We start from the raw sequence: 23,100 nt of genomic DNA on the forward strand, positions 1-23,100 counted from the left end.
AATCCCAGATTCCCTTTTACACTGCCATCCCTTCAATCGCGAGTGAGTGGCTGACCACAAAGCCACTCAGCAAACACAGTCTGTCAACTTCAGCGAGACGACCACCATACGCACACACAATCGCACACACAGAGGCTCGCATATGCTCGGCAGCACACACACACTCCCACACACTCTCTGCTGCTCTTGCGCTCTCGAACTTTCTCACAGTTCCTCACACCCTTATCTACACTTGCAGTCTAAACTCTCGCCCCTTACCCCTCCTCTGGATGTTGCCCTGTAGTGCAGACAATCTTTCTCACTCTCCTCCTCCATCCATTCTTCCAACTGCTTCTCCCGCTCCCTTTCCACTTCTCCCACCCCCGCGCTGACCACATCCACTAAACTCACTCCACAGGCACGCAGTGTGGAGAGTGTCGGAGGCGTGCGCTGCTGGCACTTTCCCCCACCCCTGCACTGGGCCCAGCTCCAGGACTGGACCGCCTGCTTTCTCTCTCTCTCTCTCTCTCTCTCTCTCTCTCTCTCTCTCTCTCTCTCTCTCTCTCTCGCTCTCTCTCGCTCTCTCTCTTTCGCTTCAGTATGCTTCTCATCAGACGAGCCTCTGACTACAGCTGTAGAAGGGGCCGACTCCCTCAACCTCACCATAAAACCACCCACCAACCCAAAAAACTCAAAATCAGGGCGGGAGTTTATAAAGCAGGGGGGCAAACAACGTTTAAAAAAAAAGAGAAAAAAAAAAACCTTCTGCTACAGTTGTTTCTGAAAGTGAGGAGGAATTTGGCTACCAGTTCTGCTAATGTTTTCAAGATGACTTTGACTGTTTGAAGGAAATCCCCCCTCTTTAGTAGCCATTTGAAATTCCTTCTGCGTTTTATTGTGAGGAAGTAGGCGCTGGGTTAGTCAGCGGCCCTCCAGGGTAGCGTGTACAGTCTGTCTGGGGCTGCTGGTGTGTACAGTTGCCCAGTCCAATACAGCTTCCCTTCTGCGTTACTAGACAGGGTCAGAAAACCTAGTAATGTGTTTATGAGTGAATATGTGTGTGGAAAGTCTGGCTGGCTTCGTCTTGGGCGTCTGAATTCTTGGGCAGAACATGGATTTACATCGGTAGGAAAGTCTGATGAGGAAGACGCTGAAGTGGGAGTGAGACTCTCACCGACAGACACGCCGCTCAATATGTTTTCACTTGGTAAGTTAACATTCAAACGTCTATCGCTTCATCGTTTTTAGTCTTTAGTCTTTACTCCTTCCTTGTGTGAAAGAGCCAAAACATTAAGAATCACAGCTCAGGCCACATAAACAAAGAAAATCTTAATAGATTTGAAGTAAAAACAACATGTCTGAAATTGGTAATCTCATTCTGATGTTACCAACACAAGGTCTGTTATTTTGTCTCGCTGTGTCAGAGTCAAAGCACTGCCAGTAACAGCGTCTTTGACTTTATTTTAAGCAGCTCTTGGAAAAAAGAGAATGTTTCTTGTTCTCCCTTTGATCATCTAACTCTTGCTGATATTGATTTAACTTATTTGAGACAAGGAGGAAGGGGATGTGCGTTTTTCTCTCAGGACATGACAGAGCGGGATAGTATGCGAGCTGAAATCATTCAGCTACGGAGCCTGGCTGCCACATGGCACTGACCGCTGACTGTGCAACCCCAGCCAGCCTTTTTTTTCATTCACTCTTTCTGCGATAGGAGGTGTGTGCGTGCATGTGTTTCCATCTCGTGTGGCATTTCTTCTTCTTCTTCCTCTTCTTCTACTTGCTGATCACTGAGCTGTGGAGAACAGGTTGATGCAGTCACACCTGCAATTTTCCCTCTATCTCCCTTCTTCTCTTGTCACCATCACTCTCATTTCTCGTTGTCTGCCTGGTGTCCTTGTCTAGACGACACGTCCATCCGTCCCTTCAGGCTGCCGTCTGCAGATAAGACGGAGAGCTCCAGACTACCTTGGCTCACTTTTCAAGAGCAGACAGGGAAATATGATGCACGGTGAAGTAATTGCACATTATCTCCTCTTAGACAATAGGCATAGTCTTCGATCTACGCTCGCATGTGTGTGCGCTTGCGTGTCCAGGCACACACATGCGTGTGAATGGGTGTGTATTTCTCCAGGAGGAAATTTTGATCTGATTCCCAGCATTCAAAAGAACAACGTGTTGTGGGCGGGTGCTTGTTGTCAGCTTTTTTTTTTCTACCCATCACTGCTTGGCCCACACTTAGATGAATCCCTTTACATCCAATTATTGTATAATTCCTTGTTAAGATGCCAAACAGCTCGCCCCGGAGTTACATTAATGGATAGAGGCGCTCATCGGAGCAGATTAGTGACCCAAGCAAGGCAAAGATTATGACTCCTCCCTCCTCGCAGCCGAACAAATTAAACCTGATTAAATCGGCATAAAGGTGTGTGTGTGTATGTGTGTGTGTGTTTGGATGGGTTGGGTTACAAAGGTAGGTTTGGAGGGGCGCTGTTGCCGAGCAGCACACTGACCAACTGCATCTGCCCACTGCTGTTGTAATGGCGAGCGTTCAGCCTCCTTGCCTCGAGCGCTGTTTCTCTTTCGTTCCCATGACAACTAGGCCTTCATCCTCCCTGCTCCGCCTCCCCGCCTGCTGCTCACTCTGTGCCGTCCGCGGGGGCCTCCGCCTGGGCCCCCATTTACTGTGTGTGCATGCATGTGCACAAACTGGACTCTTTCACCCTACTCCACCCACACTGGAGCGTGGGTGGAGTAGCGCCAGTTAACACCTCCACCTCCGGAGCCTTTTGGATATTTGTTAGTTTGTTCCTGCGTTTTTTTGTGTGTTTTTTTTTAATGCATCTGAATACGACTGTGTGAGTGAGGGTGTCAGGGTGGGATGTATAGATGTCAGGCAGGGAGGTGGTGCTCCCCCGTCCCAATGCTCCCCTCCACTCTAATTCTCTAATAGGATTAATCTCCATCGCTGTCAGGGATCGGCGCCGATTAGGATGCACATGACCCGATTTTCTTAAGAGCCCATACAAGTGCACTGCTGGCACTACTTAAGAGCTGGAGAAATAAATATACAGGGTTTAAAATTAAAAAAAAAAACACGCGGGCAGAGAAAACACACAACTTTGACAAAGAGCTGGTGTTGCGGTGGCAGGCTCCCTGGATCCATGTCGCTATTTAATAAGCTGCTAAATAAACAGTTATGGTGACTCCAGCGCCGGTGCTGTCATTCCTGGGACCTTCGCTCCACTTGTTCTGAACTGCTATGGTTGGCACCCAAACTGCAAACACAGAGGCAGACCGGCCCACTTTTACAACCTGTGTGTTTTCTCACCGACACCTCTGATTCATTAGTGTTTAAATAAGTTTAGGGAGGGCGACCATGTTAGATTCCTTGGCTTTAACAGTGGTATGATGAGGCTTGAGCAAACTGTATATTTTTCAGCCGCAGCTACACAGCAGACATAACGCAGATGGAGGGGTCCTTTATAGTGTGACAGGCCGTGGAGACAGAGGTGAAGGCCGCCGCATTAACGTTCTGTACCTACTACGGCTCCGGCTACCGACCCCATGGCCGAACTGGATCCCTGAGATCTAGTCGTGTTGTGGGAAGGGCCTCGCTTATGAGGTTATAAGGTATTCGTTCAATCCCCTTCTCCCCTAACATCAGCTTAAACTTCAAAAGATCCCCTTGCCTGACATCCAGACATCCCCTTTTTATGTGCTGTCCCTCTCCTCTCCTTGTCTTTCTGGCAGAGGCTCTCTCCTCTCGCGGTGTGTGAAGCGGGGCTTCGTGGCCTCTCTGTCACTCTCTCTGTCTCTCTTACCCCTCTCTCTCTCTCGCTCTCTCTCTCTCTGGGGCGAGGCTGTTAATAATGCAGGAGGATTAGCTGATTTATGTGAGCCGGAGGCACTGAGGAAAGCTGGGGTTTCTCGGGGCGACAGGCAGAAAGAGAGGGGCCGAGGAGTGTGCAGCGTGGAGGGCGGTGCCATACAGGAGCCCTGGGTGTCTGGATGATGGGGACTGGATGTCGGCCTAGCAGGCACGCTGGCCACAATCCTTACAGTCCACAGAGCTCTGCCAGGAGGGCTCCGCAGGGTCAGGGGTGATGGGAGGTGGCAGCGGAGAAAAAAAGGAGGCTTCCTCTCAGAGGCATGTACTATGATGCGATAGCAGCCATTACTGGGTAGCGTTCTTCTAAAGTCTTCCTTGGCATTTCAAATGCTTGTAATGGTAAATTAACTTCTCCCACTGTTTGTTTGCGTGTGTTCTGTGTTTTATCCCGCTGGCGCAACGGCAACCAGATCGCTTTGCTTTCTCCACAGAGTAGCAGCTACTAAGAACACGGAACAGAAGAGTTTATTCATTCACTTAGTCTACAATGGAGACGAGAAAGCAGACAGATATGGTGCCAGGCTGCCAACATGGATGGATTGCCGATCAGGTTTCATTTTACCTGTAGATTTTGTGCCCGGCGACAGACAGAACTGGATAGGGAAAGTGACATTTATCGAGAGCAAATCTAAATGTTGATTCATTATTCTGTTGCCATTTACATTGTGCATCTACATTTACTTCATGATGATGATTTAAAGAAAATAGATGGTATACTGTCAGTTTGAAAAGTATTTTCATGGCAAGGCAATCGTTTGGAAAATGTACTTTCAGCCAACTTAAGTATGACTTAAGAAGAAAAACATGTGTAAGTGGTGATCAGCCCCTAAAGCCTTACTTTGACCTGGAAAGTCTAACATTGATGTAAGTGATTTTCCTGCTGGTTATGTAGGGGTATTGCACCCAAAACCTTTGGTGAACTTTGAATGAGCTTTATGAACTATGTGCAGCAGTGACACACTCCCAACCTGCATGTCTGGCTTTGTCAACTCACTATTTACACCACCGGAGCCTGGCTTCAATATCCTCTGTGGTATCGCTGTAAACTCGTCTCCCAGAAAGTTTGATTTTATCTGTTTGTCCATGGCTATTTCTTGTCTAAACCCTGACTTTTGCTGTCCTAGGTCTCTTATTGCTTCAGACGATCCATTACCAATTACAATCAAATGAAACATTCGACAAACAACAAAAAAACACCATCAATAATTACCATCACTGAAACAAGGAACATAACACACTCTTCTTTTTAGATTTCCTCCTGTGGCCGGATTTCGGAGGCTAATTTGTGTTGCAGCTATAAATGTGCCAGTGAAACACAAAGGAGTCTGTAATTGCTTTCCTATGAGTTTGTGACAGTGTGTCATGTGAGCACACGCACACACACACACACACACACACACACACAGGGTTGGTTTTAAGGTAGTTTTCGAGGTAAAGCTCTGTGAGGTTGAGGATTGTGGGGGATTTCCACCTGTCTGGGGCTGTGGTGCAAAGTGTGACGGCGTGGTGTGTCTGGATGTGTGCGAACACATGCCTGTTCCTATTTCTACGTGGGAAGTGTACGTGTGTGTGTGTGTGTGTGTGTGTGCCTCTGCATGCTCCTGTGCTCTGGCCCATGAGCCATAGGCTATTCTGTGCAGACTGATGGGTTTATCCCTGCTGTCTGCCAAGCGGATGTGCTCACTCACTGCCGGGCTGATTAAGACTTCCACACAATTGTTCTCACACTCCCAGAAAAGGATCGATTCATGTTCGGACTGATTCATGCTTAAGGAAAATCAAATCAAACAGCGTTGCTTGTTAGATCAGCTCGTCATCAGAGGCTGATAATGAATTTTTACCATGTCGCTCTCCCCTCCGTTTCCTAGCATGCCCTGCGCGGCACAATGTATGCTGCACCAATGTGTGTGTTTGTGCATGTGTGCTCTCATCCAGGCATCTTCATACATATGCATGAGACTTCATGGCAGTGTGACTTGGGGGAAATGAATGTGCAAAGAGCCGGGCACCCGGGCCCCTCGCTCAAGTGCACTGGCGGGCGCGTAATGGGAATGTAATTTAAGCAGTGGTTAATCAGTGTGTTTTCTCCGACTTGCCCAGCAATGCATAATAGACAATCAGCCCCCAGTCACACGGGCGTTGCTACGAATGGTCAATTACTCATCATAGTCTTGTTAAACACACAGTTCAGCCAGCCAGGGACAGATTGCTCTGCTGGTGCCATCATTATGGTAAAGAACAAAGCAAAGTAATGCTATGTGTCAAAAAGAAAGAGGGACAAAGGGAGAGAAAGTAGAGACAATGAGGGAAGAAGCATGCACATAGTGTATGTCAGCTCATCTAGATGGGCCGCGGAGGAGAGGAGAGGAAGAGTGACAAAGCGGGGGGGGAGGAGAAAAACGCCGAAACACAACCGAAGAAGAAAGTACGAGAAAAACGGGCTGTCAGAGTCACACGGCGAGAGAGAAAGAGGAAGAATGAAAGAAAACGAGACAGAGAGGGTGAGGTGAAATGGAGCAGAGCCATAAGAGAGATTGAGGGCATGAAAGTGAGAGATGGAGAGCATAAGATAATGGAGGGAGGGAGAGAAATTGAGAAAGGGACACTGGGGAGCGAGAGCAAAAGTGTGTGAGAGTGAGAGGGAGAGAGCCTGAGAAAGTGTGTACTCAGCTGTGAGATGAGACCTCTGTCTGCCCATAGGGAGAGGCAGTGTGAGGGGAGAGGAGGCGAGGGGAGAGAGGACTCTGCTGTCAGTGAGGGGGAGGAGAGTCTCACACTCCTCTTCGTCACACACACACACACAGACTCGCTCATTCACCCTCTCCCCAGGGCAGCGATCAAATCTGCCTGGCTTAATGATTCACCTAGAGGACCCAGTGGGCTCCGTCCTTTTACATCTTGATCTGATTGCAGTTTTCTTTTTGGTCACAGTGTACTCATCTAATGCTAACCATGTTCTCTCTGCTTACCTTTGTCCCTGTGGGAATGCAGGCAGTGGATTGATGGGCAATTCCTCCGCCTCCTTCATGGGGACCTTCCTGGCCAGTAGTCTGGGTACCCCCCCTTCCCACCCGTCTCACCCTTCCCGGCCGCCCTCCTCGCCCTCCTCACCCTCCTTCCGGGGCGGACCCCACTCCAGCGCCTCTCAAATCTGGTTCCCCCACTCGCATGAAGGTACCTCAGATCACACACAAACACATGCCCACAGCTTCACTCTGCTCATTGTCTGGATGAGGATATTCATATCTTGGCAGTATTGGGGACGGAGCTTTGCGGGGTGTATTGTTACTCTGATATTGTGTATTTTTAGTGCTGTGTTAGGTTTCTACCGAAGCACGGCTTGTAATCATCCAGCGAGCGCCAGGCTCCGGGCCTTTTATTTGTGCACCAAAATAGGCATGAGCCCAGCGAGTTTGGGGACGGATCACTGTGCCATGGTTTTTGGACGGGGACACAGGGGTTAAAAGTTCATCCGAGGAATCTTGCGGTATTCGGTTCACGTCAGCAGGAATGTCACTCAAGGCTCTCTGAAGCAGCAGGCGCAGTAAAAAGCTGCAGTGATTGCAGAGCGTTCAGCCAGTGTCACGGTTTAAAAGGGTGGTTCCCACCCAACGCTACATACACGCACCGTCAGGAAAATATAAACACACACACTTAGTTCAACACCTCACATTTCTGCTGCGAAGATAGAGCTGGGAAGTCATACAAGGATAGAGAGATTAATCTGCGAGGGTATTTTCGAGAATTCAACAGCTAAGGATGACACGCGAATGTAAAACCTATCCAGTACCACCCGCCGATGTATTAACGCGAGGTCTGCTTTGCTGTGACTCCACGTCTGTCACTTTTTTTGCATTTACATGCTCGTAATCTTTTGCTAATTACACGACACGATACCATCTAGTGAACCGCGGGCTTTTGAAGATGACGGACTCTTGTTGTTTCAGCCCTCGCGCGTTTTATTTATTTATTTTCTAAGAATAGCCCAGCTGTTAGTCCATGGGGGGACGCCAGTGGGGAGTGTTTGTTATTTGTGGTCACTGATCAGCGGCGCCCCAGTTGCGTGATGTGTGGCTGCAGCTGATTGGGTTTAGTGCAGCTGAGATGCTGTGTGTGTGTGTGTGTGTGTGTTTTGTTTTGGAGTGCATTAAGCCATTGGATGCCTCCAAGCTACCTCCCCCTCCCCTCACCTCGCTCTTATGTCGTGGCCACCAGGGGATGAGTCAGTGGACAGCTGCTACAGTGCCGAGACTCCTTCAAATAAACAGTGAGACAGGACGAATGAATTGGAGAAGAGATATCAACTCCGCCATCAGATCGGTCCGAAACGTTTTCCCTCAGAGCTCATTTAGTAATCATCTGTGTTTCTTTTTACCTCATAGTTTCGGGGTTTCATTGTCAAAGATTTTCTTCTTGTGGAAAAGTAGAATAATATTAATAAGAGTGATGATGATAATGCCAAGCCTAATAAAAGTAATGGAGGTGATTATGACTGGGATTATTACTCAGTTGGCAATGGAGGCCATTATCTCTATTGCAGTTTAATTGCATATAACGCACTAAGAGCATGATTGAATCCAGACTGTTCATCAACCACATTCAGCTGTTCCCTCCTCAAGATAATTGCATATTGTCTTTTTCCTGTTTTGCATAAAAAGCAAGTCATCAAAATGAGCGGCACAATTACCCAGACTCTCGCCTTCTCTCTCCGGGTGTCAGCAGAACCCCACCAGCAGTGGAGCAGGCACTGATTCGAGTGTGCGAGTGTCGGCACATTAGTGTGTCACTTGTAACCTTAAAGATATTCTCTGGATTTATCTTTCGTTTTCTTTTTTTTTCTTTTAATGGCTGCGTGCATGCAAATCGAAGCACGGCAGCTCAAATTTGTATACGAAGATTATTGTATGATCCAGATGTATCTGGCATATACCTGTCATGGGGCGGGATGTCTTTGTCTTAGCTGTTCCCCTGTCACAGCGTGAAGAGCCCAAATCCAGCATGTAGCATTTTTCACTTGCTAACCAGTCGCTTAGATAAACAGTGTTTATCTTACCTTTATTAGGTGAGTCAATTAAGAACAAAGTCTTCTTTTTCCATGCAATTACCAAAGGCTTGAACAGTGATAATAATTAGAAAGCACTTAGGGAGCACCTGCAAGTCTGCACAATCCTTTCTGAATGTTTTATTTTAGGTGAAAAAATGTTTAATCATCATTTGAATGTACACCTGCAACAGAAAGGTGCAGGAAGTATTCTGATCCTTAGTTTGGAAAATACTGTAAAAATACTGTTTTACAAGTTAAAGGGGCACTATGTAGTTTTGAAAAAGAAATATAATACTGATTAGGTAATAATGCAGACTTAGCAACCATTTATTTCTTCCATAACTGAATAAACAAGCTATCCCCCTAATATATACTAAGTAAATCAGTATGAAATGTGTTGTCCTTTGAGGTCACCTTGTGTATTCAGTTTACTCAAAACTACATAGTGCTCCTTTAAAGTCATGCATTTAAAGTGTTACTTAAATGCCTAAGTATAATCAGGAAAATGTACTTTCAATATAATATAAATATTTTGTTAAAGCAGTCAATGCAGAAAAATTGGCTCCTGTGACTGTTACGCTGTTATATATTACATCAATACATTATTATTACTCATGCATTAGCAGGATTTACTGTTGCGGTCGGTTGAGGTGCAGCTCATTTTTTTACTATTTTGTATCGACTAAGGATCTTTATGGATTAATCCGCTTATTAGTCAGTCTTGATTGTTTGTTTTGCGAAAATCCCCAAGTTACACCTTCACATTGCTTGTATTGTTGAGTCAAAATCCAAATAAATATAAAGTAACACTGACATTATTTAAATATTTGTAAAAGAAACGCTGCTAATTTTTACATTTGAGAGTTGTCGCCATTGGAGGTTCTGTTAATCTACTGATCATTTCAGCTGTACTTGTATAAACTGTTCATGTGGTTTATTTATAGCACAACATCAAGATCTTGATTTGTAAAGTAACAAGTAACTAAAGCTGGCGAGATAAATGCAGTCGAGTGCAATATTTTTCTCCCAAGATGTGGTAGAAAGAGTCAGAAACTCATAATAGTTAGTTACTGTCCACATCTGCATAACCATTATTAGACAACCAAATCAAAGGATCCATATGGCTGATATTCTTTAATCCAGTAAGTGCAGAAGTGCATGAGAATAAAAAAAAAGAAAAAAAACTGTGTTTCCCTGCAGATAAATCTGAATCTGAGGAAACATTTCACTCCAATTTGGAAAGAGCTGTCTAGGCTTAGTTTCTGGGGATTGAAGGCCAAATATGGGAGAAAAAGATGTGTTTTCAATTGAATCCACATTAGTGTAGACATGGTGTGAGTATGTTTACAGAGACCCAGTGAAGTCATGCATGCAGACCACATTTCTATCGGGAGCGTGATCGACAAACCATTAGCTGAGTGACACGTTAAGCAAACCTATAAATAACATCACCACATAGCAGTGGTGGCGTGAGGCCTGCGGATCAGGCTAACTCTGGATACGATTCTGGTTACAGAATAGTCTTGTGTTTACTTTTGTTTGAAGATTTATTGTGCTGGGAAAAGGAAAAGTGTGCACGGTTGTACAAATGCCGAGATATTTCTGCGGGGTGACAGTGCCAAGAACCGAACCCATTAGTGGCTTTCATGATGTCAGAGGGTAGCACGGATTAAAAGGGGTTTTTTGTTTCAGATTCTCCCTTCAGATTGATTGCCAAATACAGTAACAGCCATTGTGCTGCAACCACGCATTGGGATTGTCTGTTGTTCATTTGCTGAAGGAGAGACGTGGAACTCGCTGACACAGAGGCAGGCAGAGAGGGGCGGCAGTGTACGACAGAGACAGATGCGCCGTAGTGACCGTTTTAATAAATGTGATGTAAAATGTTTTTTCATAACACCTGGGAAAATGGATTAGGCCCCTCTGAGCTTTTGAAAGATTTATTATCATGTTTGAATGAACCCCGGCTGAATCAACTGAGTGGAAAAAAAAAAAAATGGACCAAAGAAAAAAAAAAAACCTGCGGCCTCCTCACAGGCCCGAGGCCAGCTGGCTGCGGTCCAAATGACTTCTTACGTTATGCCAAAAACAATCGCAGTCTCATATCTCTGTCAACACATATACGACACACATGCGCGCACACACGCACGATTGCCCGCACACACCTGTCTAATCCACTTCTGTTTGATACGCCTTTCCAAGCCTATCTTCAGTTGTCCATCTTTTCCTTCTGTTAGCAGTTGCTAGCTTTTTCCTTTTGTGGGATTTAAGCTGCACCCCCACCTCTCCTCTCTTCCATACTCCTGCCTCTTTCATTCTCTCTCTCTCTCTCTCACTCTCTCTCTCTCTCATGCCAGCCTGCATCCCTTCCTTTCAATTAGTCAAACCTGAGGAGATCCACCACTGCGCTGCCCCTCCTCCGCCAAACCCCTCCTCCTCCCTCCCTGTGTCTTGATGGTTCTGTCACTTTTTCTCAATTAGCGGACCTGACAGGCAGCTAAGCTTGCTCCTCCTCTCCTCCCGGTCTTCCTCTGCCATGCTCTCTCACTCTGTCCTTCTATCGTTCTATCTGTGAAGTGTTACCACCATTTCCCCCCGGGAGACTATGCAGAATGCTGCATTTATGTTATTTTGCAAGAGTGAGGGGAACTCTCACGAGGGGTTTTCGGGGGCAGGTGTACGAGTAGGGGATAGGAAACGAGAGAGAGAGAGGACTGGAAGCAAAACACTCGTCCTCCTCTAACTCAGCGGGCTTAATTCTCCTCTGCCTCTAGGTGCTGTTCTATATCCAGCCCCCTTCTTTGTCCTCCCTGTCGGCCTGCTTCTCTCAACCCACCACGCTGTGAGAAATACCTTCAGAACTTCTAGAAATCCCTCCCTGGGATGCAGCTCTGTTTGTTCTGCCTCTCGCCCCTGCTCCGCCCGTGGGAAGGAGGACATGCGCTGCGAACTCCCCTCTGTCATTCACTTGCTGATGCGGACTTGTTTATGTGTGTGTGAGTGTGAGTGTGAGTGTGAGGAGGGTGTGAGAGAGCGAGGCTGCTGTGCAGTCAGCAGACTGCACTAAGACCCTGCTCACGTCGCCTGCAGCAGCAGCAGTAGCAGCAGCAGCAGCTTCCCTTGTCCTGGCCAGATTAATGGCTGAATGGGCTCTGCCGTGCCCAGCAGTCCCCCTCTTGCCGCCCCAATGGAGGGCATGCTGAAACTGAGCGGGCTGGCATTATCGGGCACAGCCAGACCACGCTGTGAAAAGGGATTACGCCGTCAATCGTCACGCTCACAAACAACATGCTGCCGCAGAAAAAAAAAAAAAAAAAGCCTTTCTCCCAGCTTGGATAAAGACTGCCAAACAGCTCTCTGCTTTTCTCCCTCCCAAAATCAGAGAAAAACGTCTTGCTTAAACAAAGGATCCCCCCCTCCTCCTCCAACTGTAGATGAATTGGCATAAATGTGTGTGCTTATTAATCATGACAGCAGAGAAAGAGACAGAGACAAAAGGGGGAGAGAGCGAACTGAGTAAGAGGTAGAAAAATTGGCAAAACAAAGAAAAAAGAGAGGAAAAAGTGAGGGTATGTAATTATCACCCCATTGCCCTCCTCAGAAGGCAGCACCTCCTGTGTTATTGCAGGTCTGTTTGCCCTCTCTGTGCATTTCATTAATTAAGATGGGAGCATGCGGAGGCCGCTCTGAGACGGGGTCATTAAGCCCACCACAACACTCCTCCCTCCCCAGAGCCGGGCTCACAGCACCGGCCCCATTGTTCCACCGGCAGAAAGTGAGACATTCAACACTCAGGGCTCCTGTAAAAACCACTGCGCTACACACACACACACACACTAACACACACACACAGGCCAAATGAACTGCATCTGCGCTTTCCAGGATCAGGTCACACGCTTGCCAACACAAATACGTCTGTCTTTCATTTAGCTCGTAGAGCCGTGTTTTCCTCCCTTTATCCCCCTCCTCCTTCCTTGACTCCGCCTGTAAGTCGTGTTTGAAAGTGAGGCTGGAGGGTGAGACAGGTGCAAAAGAAGACGTGAAACACCTGGACTTCTCTGGATGACTCACAGGTCACCGAGATGCTCGTAGGCTATGTGGTGCTGGTGGATAGTAGACGTCCTGTTTGTCTGGATCACAGTCAGGTCTCTTCTCTGTACATCTTTCCCCTTTTTCTTTCCTTTATTCTATTTAGTCTCATGGTGCATGTAGGTTTCTTGTTTTGTTTCCTTTACTTGCTCTGTGTGTAGCTTTAATCAAGGCTGTTTTTAGTATCACAACACATAATATGCTCAGAAGGGAATAGTAACTGTAGTTATAATTCACTGTCGTCAGTTAAGAATTTCATACGTTCATACTGCCCTATTTTTGTAATTTGCAGCACTTGAATGGTATTATTAAATATAGTCCATGCAATTGTATGAAATAATTAATTACACGCCAGTAGAGGAGATAATTCAATTCACATTGATTGTTTAAATGTTATCCAGTTTCAGCGGAAGTGTGTTGTCATAGAGATGTGTTTTCTTTGTCCTAATATTGCGATGGGCTTTCATCTCGATCCATGTTTTCTCTCCTCCACCTTCAAAGTCCTTTGTGTTTTTCAATGTCCCAGTGCAAAATTAGTTCTGTGCTTGGTTGTGGTGTAAATTTCCTCCAGATGGGCTTCGATGGTAATAATAAGCCCAGGTGTGCCGGCTTACAGGCACCAACATTCAAGTGACCTTTAACCCTAGCAGAGGTTGGTAAAGGTCAGCCACTCAACTCAGTCCTCATTGTAAATACAAGCTTAAAATCCATCCTTATCACTCCATTCAGATGGATGGAGGTGTCACTGCCAGTTCTCAGAGAGATAAAGAAGGAACCATATGTTTAAAAGACAAATTTCATACATTACAGCAATCCCCATTCTTGTCTCGTATTGTTTGCATTCTAAACTCAGGCAGGAAAGGCAAACATGACAGGCAGAGCTGGTTCTTATTTGCGTATGAACACCACCAGCTGCATTGGACCTGAAGGATTATGCTGGGTTAGTCTGGATAACTGCATCTCGGTGGTTATTGTCCTGTCTCATCAATTCTCTCCCTCCCTCTGCTATCCATCTCAGCAGCTCCAGGGTATCCTCGATTCTCAGGGAGTCTGGCCCACACTTTCCTTCCCATGAGCCACTTGGATCACCATGCCAACAGTGGAGTTCTCTACGGGCAGCACCGTTTCTATGACACCCAAAAAGGTGAGGCGTGAGATGATTAAAATTTAATCAGACAGAAGTAAGACATTTAAATCCAATTTATACAACATAGTATGGTGTAATTTGATGTGGGATATTGATATAAGGATGCCTCAGGACACCATCATGAAGGCTGAATAATCTAATTCTGTAGTTGCCTTTTCCTTTCTTGACTAATGCATTTGTCTTTCCTGGCCTGTGTCCTTTCCTCTTATAGAGAACTTCTATCTTCGAGGTCTCCCATCCCAGCCACCTCTCATCTCAGCCAATCACAGTCTGCCACCAATGTCCAGGGCAGGCTCAGGACACTCTCAGGGGTCCTGCAGCAGAGACAGAGACCCAGGAGTTGGGACGGGTCTACATAAGGGTCTTAAAGAGGGTTCTGTGGAGAGAGGAGTGGTACCTGTCAAGGACAAGGAGAGGTCCAGTAGCAAACAGGAGGCAAAGGAGAGACAGCAGCAGCACCAACAGCACCACAGCCAGCAGCCACCCCAGCCCACACACCACCACCATTCCCACTCCCATCAGCAGCACCCACACTATCCACAGCACCCACTGCCCCTGGAGGAGGTTAACAGTCGGGCCCTGGAGAGGCACAAGGCACCGCTTGCAATGGAGTACAGCAAGGAACACCCTCAAAGTATGGGCAAGCCCCTCAGTGCCTGCTTGCACAATGGCAAGATGCAAAATGGAGATGCAGGAACTGGGGCAGGGGCTAAGGCCTCCATGTCCAGCTGTGGTGGAGAGGGCACAGCACTTGGGACTATGGGGGGTGGAGGGAGCACCCAGGTTCGACATATGGGGTCCAGTGGCAGTAGTCGCTGCACTAAAGAAGGAATTAGTGGGGAGATGAGGATCAGTGAACAACCTTCGGACTGTCTAGAGAGGGGTCAGGCACCACTCCACCACTCTCTATCCTATTCCGTACCCCCACCCTTACACATGGGTTCTGCTGCTGGAGGGGCACACCCCCATCCGCATCCTCATGCTCACGCCCATACACATCCTCACCCAGGGGGCTTCCACTGTCTTCAGCTCCACCCCAGCCACCCACACCACCCACATCATTCTCACCACACACACCACCACCCAGACTTCTTCTGCCCACCCCCTCCACTAGCCAACCCTGCTTCTCATGAGAGGGGGTCAGCCAATGTGGGGCGAGAGCCTAAAGTCACAGGGCCGACATTTGTGCCATCTGTGGCAGACCTGGGGGACAAATCTAATGGGCCATTCCAGCTTGGTAACCCTGACTGCCAGGGTGTGGGTGGTGGTGGTGGAGGCGGCAATATTAAGGACAAGGTAATAGAAAAGAATGGAGGTGGTGGGCATCATAGTAGTTGGCACAGAAAACAGCAACAACAACAACAACAACAGCAGCAACAACAACAACAGCAGCACCCATACAGAAAGACGGAGAAGGCTCCAGACTGGATGCAGTCACACCATCAACACCTTCAGCCCTCTCAGCTTCCTCCACCTCCCCAACTACAACAGCCCTCACATCCTCAACAGCAGCACCAGGTTGTACGATCACGCAGTGCTGAGTGTATCAACAGTGGTGTGGACATGGATGTGTTCAGGCCCTCATTGCCGCAGGGGCCCAAGGCTGGACACTCTGTTCCCCATTCTGTCAACACTTCTCCTTACAGAGACTGTTCCCACCCGGGAGCCCCACCTAACGCTTCCCCACTTGGAAGTAAAAGCATGGGTCAACATGGTGGGGCTGCAGCGGCCCATGGTCCTGGTCCTGGTCCTGGAGGTAGCTGCTCCTTACAGAGGGATGGACAAAAGGTAGCCAGGATACGCCACCAACAGCATGGCCGACCTGGCCCAGATGCTCCTTCTCCTGCTGAGATGAACCAGGGGGCTAGCCAGGAGCTGAAACGAAAGATGGAAATGTCTCCTTATGGTTACAGCAACAATAGTGGGCAGCACCACCACCAGCAGCCCCCTGTGCCACCATGGGCCATGAGGCCTCCTCACCACATGCCACAACCTGAGGAGGAGCAGAGGAAGTCCTACATGGAGTTAGGGAGCACTGGTGGGCAACACTCCCAGCAGCAGCAGCAGCAGCAGCAGCAGCAGCAGCCAGGAATGAGCCTGCCTCCTCCCCAGCCTCCCCCTGCACCTCCTCTCAGTCAGCAGCAGCAGCAGCCACAGCAGCAACCTGAGCCCCAGGGCCCAACTCAGGGGGAGAGCAGTGCCATGAAAAGCTTACTTAAGTACAGCAACCAGCAACAGCCACTGCTACTCTCCCAGAAGAGCCCGTTTGGGGGGCTTGGAAGCCTTAAATCAGGTCCTGCTGGGGGGAGCTGCGCCCTGCAGGGCAACAAACAGACTCTACCTTCCAGAAAGGGCCCAGCCACTGACAACGAGCGCCCTGATTACAGTGGGCGCAGTCGGGATATGGGAGAAGCAGGTCATGGGGAAAGTGAGGTGCGGCAGCCACCCGTGGGAATTGCAGTGGCTGTGGCCAGACAAAGGGAGCCACCTTGTCGTTCAGCAGACGGTCATCCCAACAGCCGACAGGGCAGGGTACATCCCTCTGTTAAAGGTAAGCAGTGTAGGTCACTGCCTCAAAAACGGAGGTGAGGGAACAGGCACACTTGTTTTATTATCTGTGACCTGTTAGTAACCTTTCTTGTGAAAAGAAAACAGAATGACCTAGGCTCCACACCTGTATTTCTCTTTTGCTCTGACAATACACAACGGTCTTGCCTTTTATTAAATGTATTCTGTAGCATTATTATTTTTAACATAGCAGCAGTACACAACGTAAAAGCAATGTGTCTTTATTTTGATCGGTACTCACTGTCCACTCCTTTCATTGTGTCAGTCTGATTTCATTTCATTCAAGAATAGGCCAGAAAACAGTTACGTATATAAGACGGTTGTTATAGCAATAAAAGGTATGATATAAAATCTGTAAAACTAATAAGCACTGTCAGCGCTCTAAATCTCTTGTGAGTAATGGTAGTGTTTTGAGAAATAGTTAGAGGCTTGGGAATATGCCCTCACCAGGGGACACAACGGTGGAGGCTAATGTTTGAGCTTATGTTTGTCTCACAGGACCGCCCCGCTCCATGTATCCCTCGGATCCCACAACTGAAGAGGAGAGGAAGAGGTTGAGTGGGGAACAGATAAGTCTGACTTGCTTGGACAGAGAAAGAGATGCATATATCAGGTAAGCAACCGTAAAGCTTAACTAAAACCTGTCACTGTGAGATACTTTCAGGACACTGGTCTTCATTTGTGTTCCCTTATCCTTGTCTCATCCTGATGCCAGGGATAATAAGGAAAGGGTGGAGTTTGCAAGAATCCACCCCTCCAACAGCTGTCACGGAGACCTCACCTCTCATCTCATGGTCCCAGGCGGGACTTCCCTCCAGTCTGGCCAATTAGGAGATCCTTCTGCACATTCTGCTCACCATCATTGGATGCCAAGAACTGGAAGCCCATCCCTCTGGATGACAGGACACTCTTATGGTGAGAGAATATTAATGGGAATTACGATTCTAAAATAGTATGCATTGCAGCTTGTTGACAGATCAGGTAAAGAAGGTACCATCCCCATTAATCAAAATGTGTCTTTCAGATCATTTTTGCTTTTATGTTATTGTATCAGCAGCAAATATTGAGTTCAAGGCTACAGGAGTACCGTAAAAGGACTTTTTTTGTAGAATTTATCTTCGAGGATTTTACATTGTGCTGAAGATATTGCATCATTTCAATTTAAAAAATCTTTTCACTGGTTCCCGGTCAAGTTTAAAGTTCATCTATGGTGTATTTGTAACTGGTTTTTTTTTACACATCATGTGATACCTTTAGAAATCTTAACTTACATATTTTCTATGAAGCAGGTATAGGTCATACAGCCCTGCACCAGAATCTGCCCCCAGGTTTCTCTGCAGCCATGCCAGGCCCTCTGCAGCCAGTCCTGCCTCTGCCTCAGGACCCTTCTGCCCAGCTGGTGGTCCTGCCCACTGAGCCTCCCTCCCATCCTGCCACCCATCACCTGGGTACGCCATGACTTTTGCTTTCTCCTTTCTCCACTTTTAACAAACGAGTCTGCCAGTGCATGCAAAAGCTTTTACAGTCTAACTAATGACTGAAGTTATAATTAACAAATTTATAGTTGTGCTTACATTCCTTCACGGGTTATCCTAAATGTTGACAGCAAGATTTTCATTTTTTACTGAAAATGTGTATCAGTTACAAATATTGGTTATTATCAGTCTCCTTGATTACTTGTAATCATTATCGGCCCTGAATGAAAAACACATCAGTCGATCCCTTGTTCATACAGTATATATTTGGGGCTAACATAAAAAGGACTGCTGGTAATCACAGCGATCCCGTGAACACTGCTGATGATTATCCTTTTAATGGGCTCATTTACAGACACAATTCAAACTTTTCCTGCACACCACCTGCTCGGCCCAGCAGGAACAGGGCTCTCAATGGGTCAGTGCACTCGTCTGAAGCTTTACAAACAAAATAAAAACATGCATACACATGCATACACTGAGAACAACACCAGGGGAGGAGAAAGTGTGAGAATTAGGCAAAAGATCACTTCTCAAAACTCATTGTAGACACATATTCAGTGAACAGGCTGTGACATTTAATTAGCTCACAGTTTTTAACAGTTCATTTCCTCCTGTGCTCCATGGGAGTTTCAGCTGAGAAAGGAAGTTCATCCACAAAGCGTTCCCACAGGAAACATTTGTGTATCCAAGTTTGTGTCTCCCAACAAGGATTTTGGTGTTTCAAAAGGAGTGGAGGGGCGAAAGGTGAGAGAACAAAAAAATACCAGTTTTTTGGTTCCTGTAGCATAGGCCCACTACCCCCCCATGGGTCATCTGTCATAGCACAGCAACCACATCAAGTTGTTCTGGTTCTTAGAGCCACATCATGAGAAAGCTTGTCCACAGACATGGGAACCAAGCCTCCTGCTGGGCCCTTCAGCAGACCCTTTCCGTGGTTTGGCTGGGCAGGTGGGACTTTTTGCCGGAATGTCCATGCTGAATGCTCCGGCGAGACAAAAATGCATTTCAAGCCCAGTACTTTGACCTCTAATCAACTTAGAAGAGAGATCATCTGTTCGCATTTCATCATTGTCATGACTTTTTTCCAGCATTCCAGCAAATTCTCAAGGCAGTTCTTAAGAGAGAGCTTTCTGTTCAGAGCGGGGGAGAGTGTGGGTTTGCTGCTGCCTGGGGAGATGTTGTGCTGTGGAGTCAAAAATCTTTTTTTAAAGAGATTTGTCAGTATCGTTGCTTTAAAATGTGAATACAATGATTTTTAAATGATCCATAATGGTTTCACTGTTTTGAAATGTGTGTGTGGGAGGTAGATAATGAGAGATATGGATAACACAATGTTGTGTTTGTGCAAAGTGTTGATGTGTATGAATCCAAAAGAAGTGTGTATGTGCATGAATGTCTTTTTGTTCTAAGGTAGCCCCCTTTGTCACATTCCTCCTCCTTTTTCTCATTAGATGTGATGGAGCAGCAAGGGCTGTGGCCCCCTGTGTACGGCGCCCGGGGCCCACCCTCCCACATGCAGCATCCTGCTGTGTACTCCCGATCCCAGTTTCTACGGCAACAGGAGCTGTATGCTCTCCAGCAGCACCAACAGCTTCAGCATCAGCATCAGCATCAGCACCAGAGCCACCAGTCACAGCAACCACAACCACAGTCTCAAACCCAGCAGCAGCAGCAGCAGCAGCAGCAACAACAGCAGCAGCAGCAGCAGCAGCAACAACAGCAGCAGCAGCACAGAGCTGCACATGGCATGGACATGCAACATCATGCCACTCACAATACACAGGTGATTATAAACTGTGCAAGAAACATTTAGGTATCAGTGTGAAGAGAGTCTAATATGATCTATCAATCCAAATGACAATTCAAGCAGAGTGGATGAGTCATGGGTCAGCTTAACTATTTAGTCTATTTTTAACTCCCCTAATATTTTTCTGGGATATGCTGATTTTCTCACAGGGATAGAGTCAGTCTCTGAAAATAGACCGTTCAGCAAGTAGCTTTTGCTTCAGGAACTAGTTTACAAAGAATGAATTATTACATTGCTATTTACCTGCTTGAGAAATTTAAATAACTTTATTTAAATTGCCACAGATGCAGAAGAGGCCCGATGAGCCCTCGGTTGAACTCGAGGAACTCATTTCAGAACCCAGAGCACCTAAACCTGCCAAGCCGTACTCTTACAACCCACCTCAGAGGAACACATCTCCCCCTGGGGCCTGTGCTGCTCACCTGTCCCCTTGCTGCCAGTCCCCCTCACTACGACCGCATCCCAAAAGCACTCCCTCAACACCCTGCCCTGCTCCCAGCCCTGCTGCAGCAGCCCCACACTCACCTGCCATCAGCCCTGCCCCACCTCAGATGCCCAAGGGGCTAGAAATCCAGGACAAGAGAGGAGAGGGACAACCCCCACAGGATTACCCAGAGTCTCTTGAGCCTGGTAAGCAACAGCATCTACATGCAAACAAAAACATACACATGTGAGGCAGTTTTACAGCTCCTTTTGATGTACTGTGTGCAATGGCTTATATTTTTAAACCTGGACCCTAATTTCACTCATTTTGTTGTATAAAATGACTGGGCAAATGCACTTGTCAAAGTACTACAGCTGGAAGTGGACTGTCTCTATCAGTTAGTTTGGTTCTGTGACTTCAAACCAGCATGTTAAAACAGGCAATAACAAAAAGTAATGGATCAAGACAGCAGTAGACCAGTAAGTCCTGCGAGGAAAAATGACTGTTTTTGTCTAAACAGTCTGGTGGTCTTAAACAAAAAGGATCTTACTCTTTTACAAAAAAGGTCTTTCTCTGTAGGGATCATTTCAATAATGTTGTCAGAAACTTAAAATAACAAGCGCTTGCAAAAACAAGCACTTTTAGTGGTCATACATTTAAAGGGCGCAGTTGCCCCAAAGGATAACAAGGGAACACAAAGTAACAAGGTCATTTATTTGTTATTATACAACACAACAAAGTGAGAATTTGTAGCTCCTTTATGCTACACGAGGATAGAACGTATATACGTAAACAAACCCAGGAAAGAATTCTGTTGTGCATTTCTTTTAAATTTGCATCTGGGTGAATGTAAACAGCAGCAACAAGATGGTGACGATAATATGATAAAGGATAGTGAGTTCTAGGATACAGAAGCACCTTCATCATTGTACACAATGGTAATTGGAATAACCACTGTTGTTAATGATCCTTTTTTTCTGCTGGTGTTGTGCTGATATGTGTGGGTGGCTCTATTGGCAAGCCCCTGTTTGACTGAACAGCTCAAAGCTGCAGAAAATGGCTGCCGGTTGAGCAGGGGCTTTCCGTTACTGTTTGCTCTGTAATGACTGAGAAACACCTCAATAGCAGCCCTTGCCTGTACTCCACCCCCACGGGCCCCTGCACTCTCTTCATCATCATTAATGTCTGGCTAACGGCCGCCGCACGCTAGAGGAATTGTGTCAGGTGCTCTGATAAACCAACGGCCTGGCCCACTTCAAATAACACACTCACACAAAGTTGCATGTGGTCCTGTTCTCTTCCTACTGCTAGAAGATCAAGGCAGAGTGCCTTTCCTTTTCCAGGTTTTAAGCCCTAGTGACCTCAAAGGCAGCGAGAGAGTTAAAGTTAATAGTGGGTCTGATGTGTACAGGTGTTAAGATTTGAGAGTCATTTATCCAATATTGACAACTGATGGTTCCATTATCTACATTTCTTTCTCTTTTTAGACTTGCCTCCTGGATACACCTACCCTGCCATTGCCATGGGCTACAGGAGCGGCCCGTCCCCCCAGGATGTTCGCCTGGCTGAGCCAGCTGACCTGGAAGCAGTCCAAGTGGAGCCTGCTGAGCATGCTCCCCAGTCCCTCTCCGGCCTGGGGGAGGAGCTCGACTGCCAAGTGGCAGTCAGGCCTCTCCCAGAGCCTCTCCCACCCAAGGAAGTGGAGCAGGTAGAGGAGGAAAGAGTGGTTGAGAGAGTTCTTGAACAGAGGGAGGAGGTGCAGGTCACAGCAATGACAGCAGCCAACTATGTGCCTGGAGAGAAGGAGGTGGAGGAGCAGGGGCCCGCTGAGGAGGAGGTCCTGGTTTGCCTCCCTGTTGAGAGCCCAGTGTGCGAGGCAGCTTCCTGTCCAGTCCCCCTCTCAACAGAGGAGCCTGAAAGGCCAGGAGCTGTCATCACCTTGGAAGAAGAAGAGGATGATGAGGCGGTGGGTGAGGAGAGCCAGGTGGAGCATGCTCAAAAGGTCGACATGCCTGGAGAGCAGGATCCAGAGCTGCCCACCATCATCGAGCTTGACCCTGCTTCTCCTGTAGCCCCTGAGCCTCAGTCCCCGGCCCTTGAGGGAGCAAAGGACAGCAAGCAGCAGCACAAGAACGAGACGACCCCTGATGATGCCTCAGTGGATTTTGTCTGCCTCTCCCCTGCCTCAGCTTCTGCCTGTAGCCCAAGCCAAGCTACTACTGCCGTGCCCCACAAACCTATTGTGCCCTGCTACTGGAGTCTGGAGCTGCTGATTGCTGCTGCCTTCTGCACAGACGTACCCCCATTTCCCCTGTTCCCTCATAGCACCCCATCAGTTGCCCCGTCACAGCCCAACCCCCACCAGGGTATGGAGCTTCTGAGTGAGCTGGCTGATCTGGAGCTGCAACAGCAAAAGCGCACCTGTGGGAAAAGCCAGGGTGAGGGACTGTGGGCCTTCCACAACTCACACACATTAACATGCACACAAAACACACTCATATCAGCAGAATTCACGTCTCTCTTGTAGTTTACCCTCCTTTTCCTCTGCGTCCACTGAGACAAACTCCCACTCCCCCCTCAGGCCTAGCCTGTGTCGCTCTGTGTTCCCTCCCAGATCCTCCTCTCTTCCTGCTGGTCTCAAGAGCCCCTGGTGGATTCTAACATGTCCCCAGAGA

The 23,100-nt window shown here is 47.5% G+C and overlaps 1 protein-coding gene across 10 annotated transcripts in view; it reads left to right on the plus strand.

Moving 5' to 3' along the window:
* The window catches only part of bahcc1a (BAH domain and coiled-coil containing 1a), a 69,756-nt gene that overhangs the window by 28,544 nt on the left and 18,112 nt on the right, over positions 1–23,100 (plus strand). For 4 of the 10 annotated variants that reach the window (XM_030407254.1, XM_030407257.1, XM_030407260.1 and 1 more), the window contains exons 3-11: positions 6,860–7,042; positions 14,020–14,145; positions 14,360–16,699; positions 17,215–17,329; positions 17,432–17,631; positions 18,003–18,164; positions 19,646–19,977; positions 20,286–20,631; positions 21,913–22,863. In XM_030407254.1, coding sequence (XP_030263114.1) covers positions 6,860–7,042; positions 14,020–14,145; positions 14,360–16,699; positions 17,215–17,329; positions 17,432–17,631; positions 18,003–18,164; positions 19,646–19,977; positions 20,286–20,631; positions 21,913–22,863 — 4,755 coding nt within the window. Of the gene's footprint in view, positions 1–1,101; positions 1,187–6,859; positions 7,043–14,019; positions 14,146–14,359; positions 16,700–17,214; positions 17,330–17,431; positions 17,632–18,002; positions 18,165–19,645; positions 19,978–20,285; positions 20,632–21,912; positions 22,864–23,100 lie in introns of those variants that run through there. The other 6 variants (XM_030407256.1, XM_030407263.1, XM_030407258.1 and 3 more) reach the window with 4 other exon arrangements.

This window comes from Sparus aurata, chromosome 23 (genome assembly GCF_900880675.1).
Source record: "Sparus aurata chromosome 23, fSpaAur1.1, whole genome shotgun sequence".
NCBI classification, from domain to species: domain Eukaryota; kingdom Metazoa; phylum Chordata; class Actinopteri; order Spariformes; family Sparidae; genus Sparus; species Sparus aurata.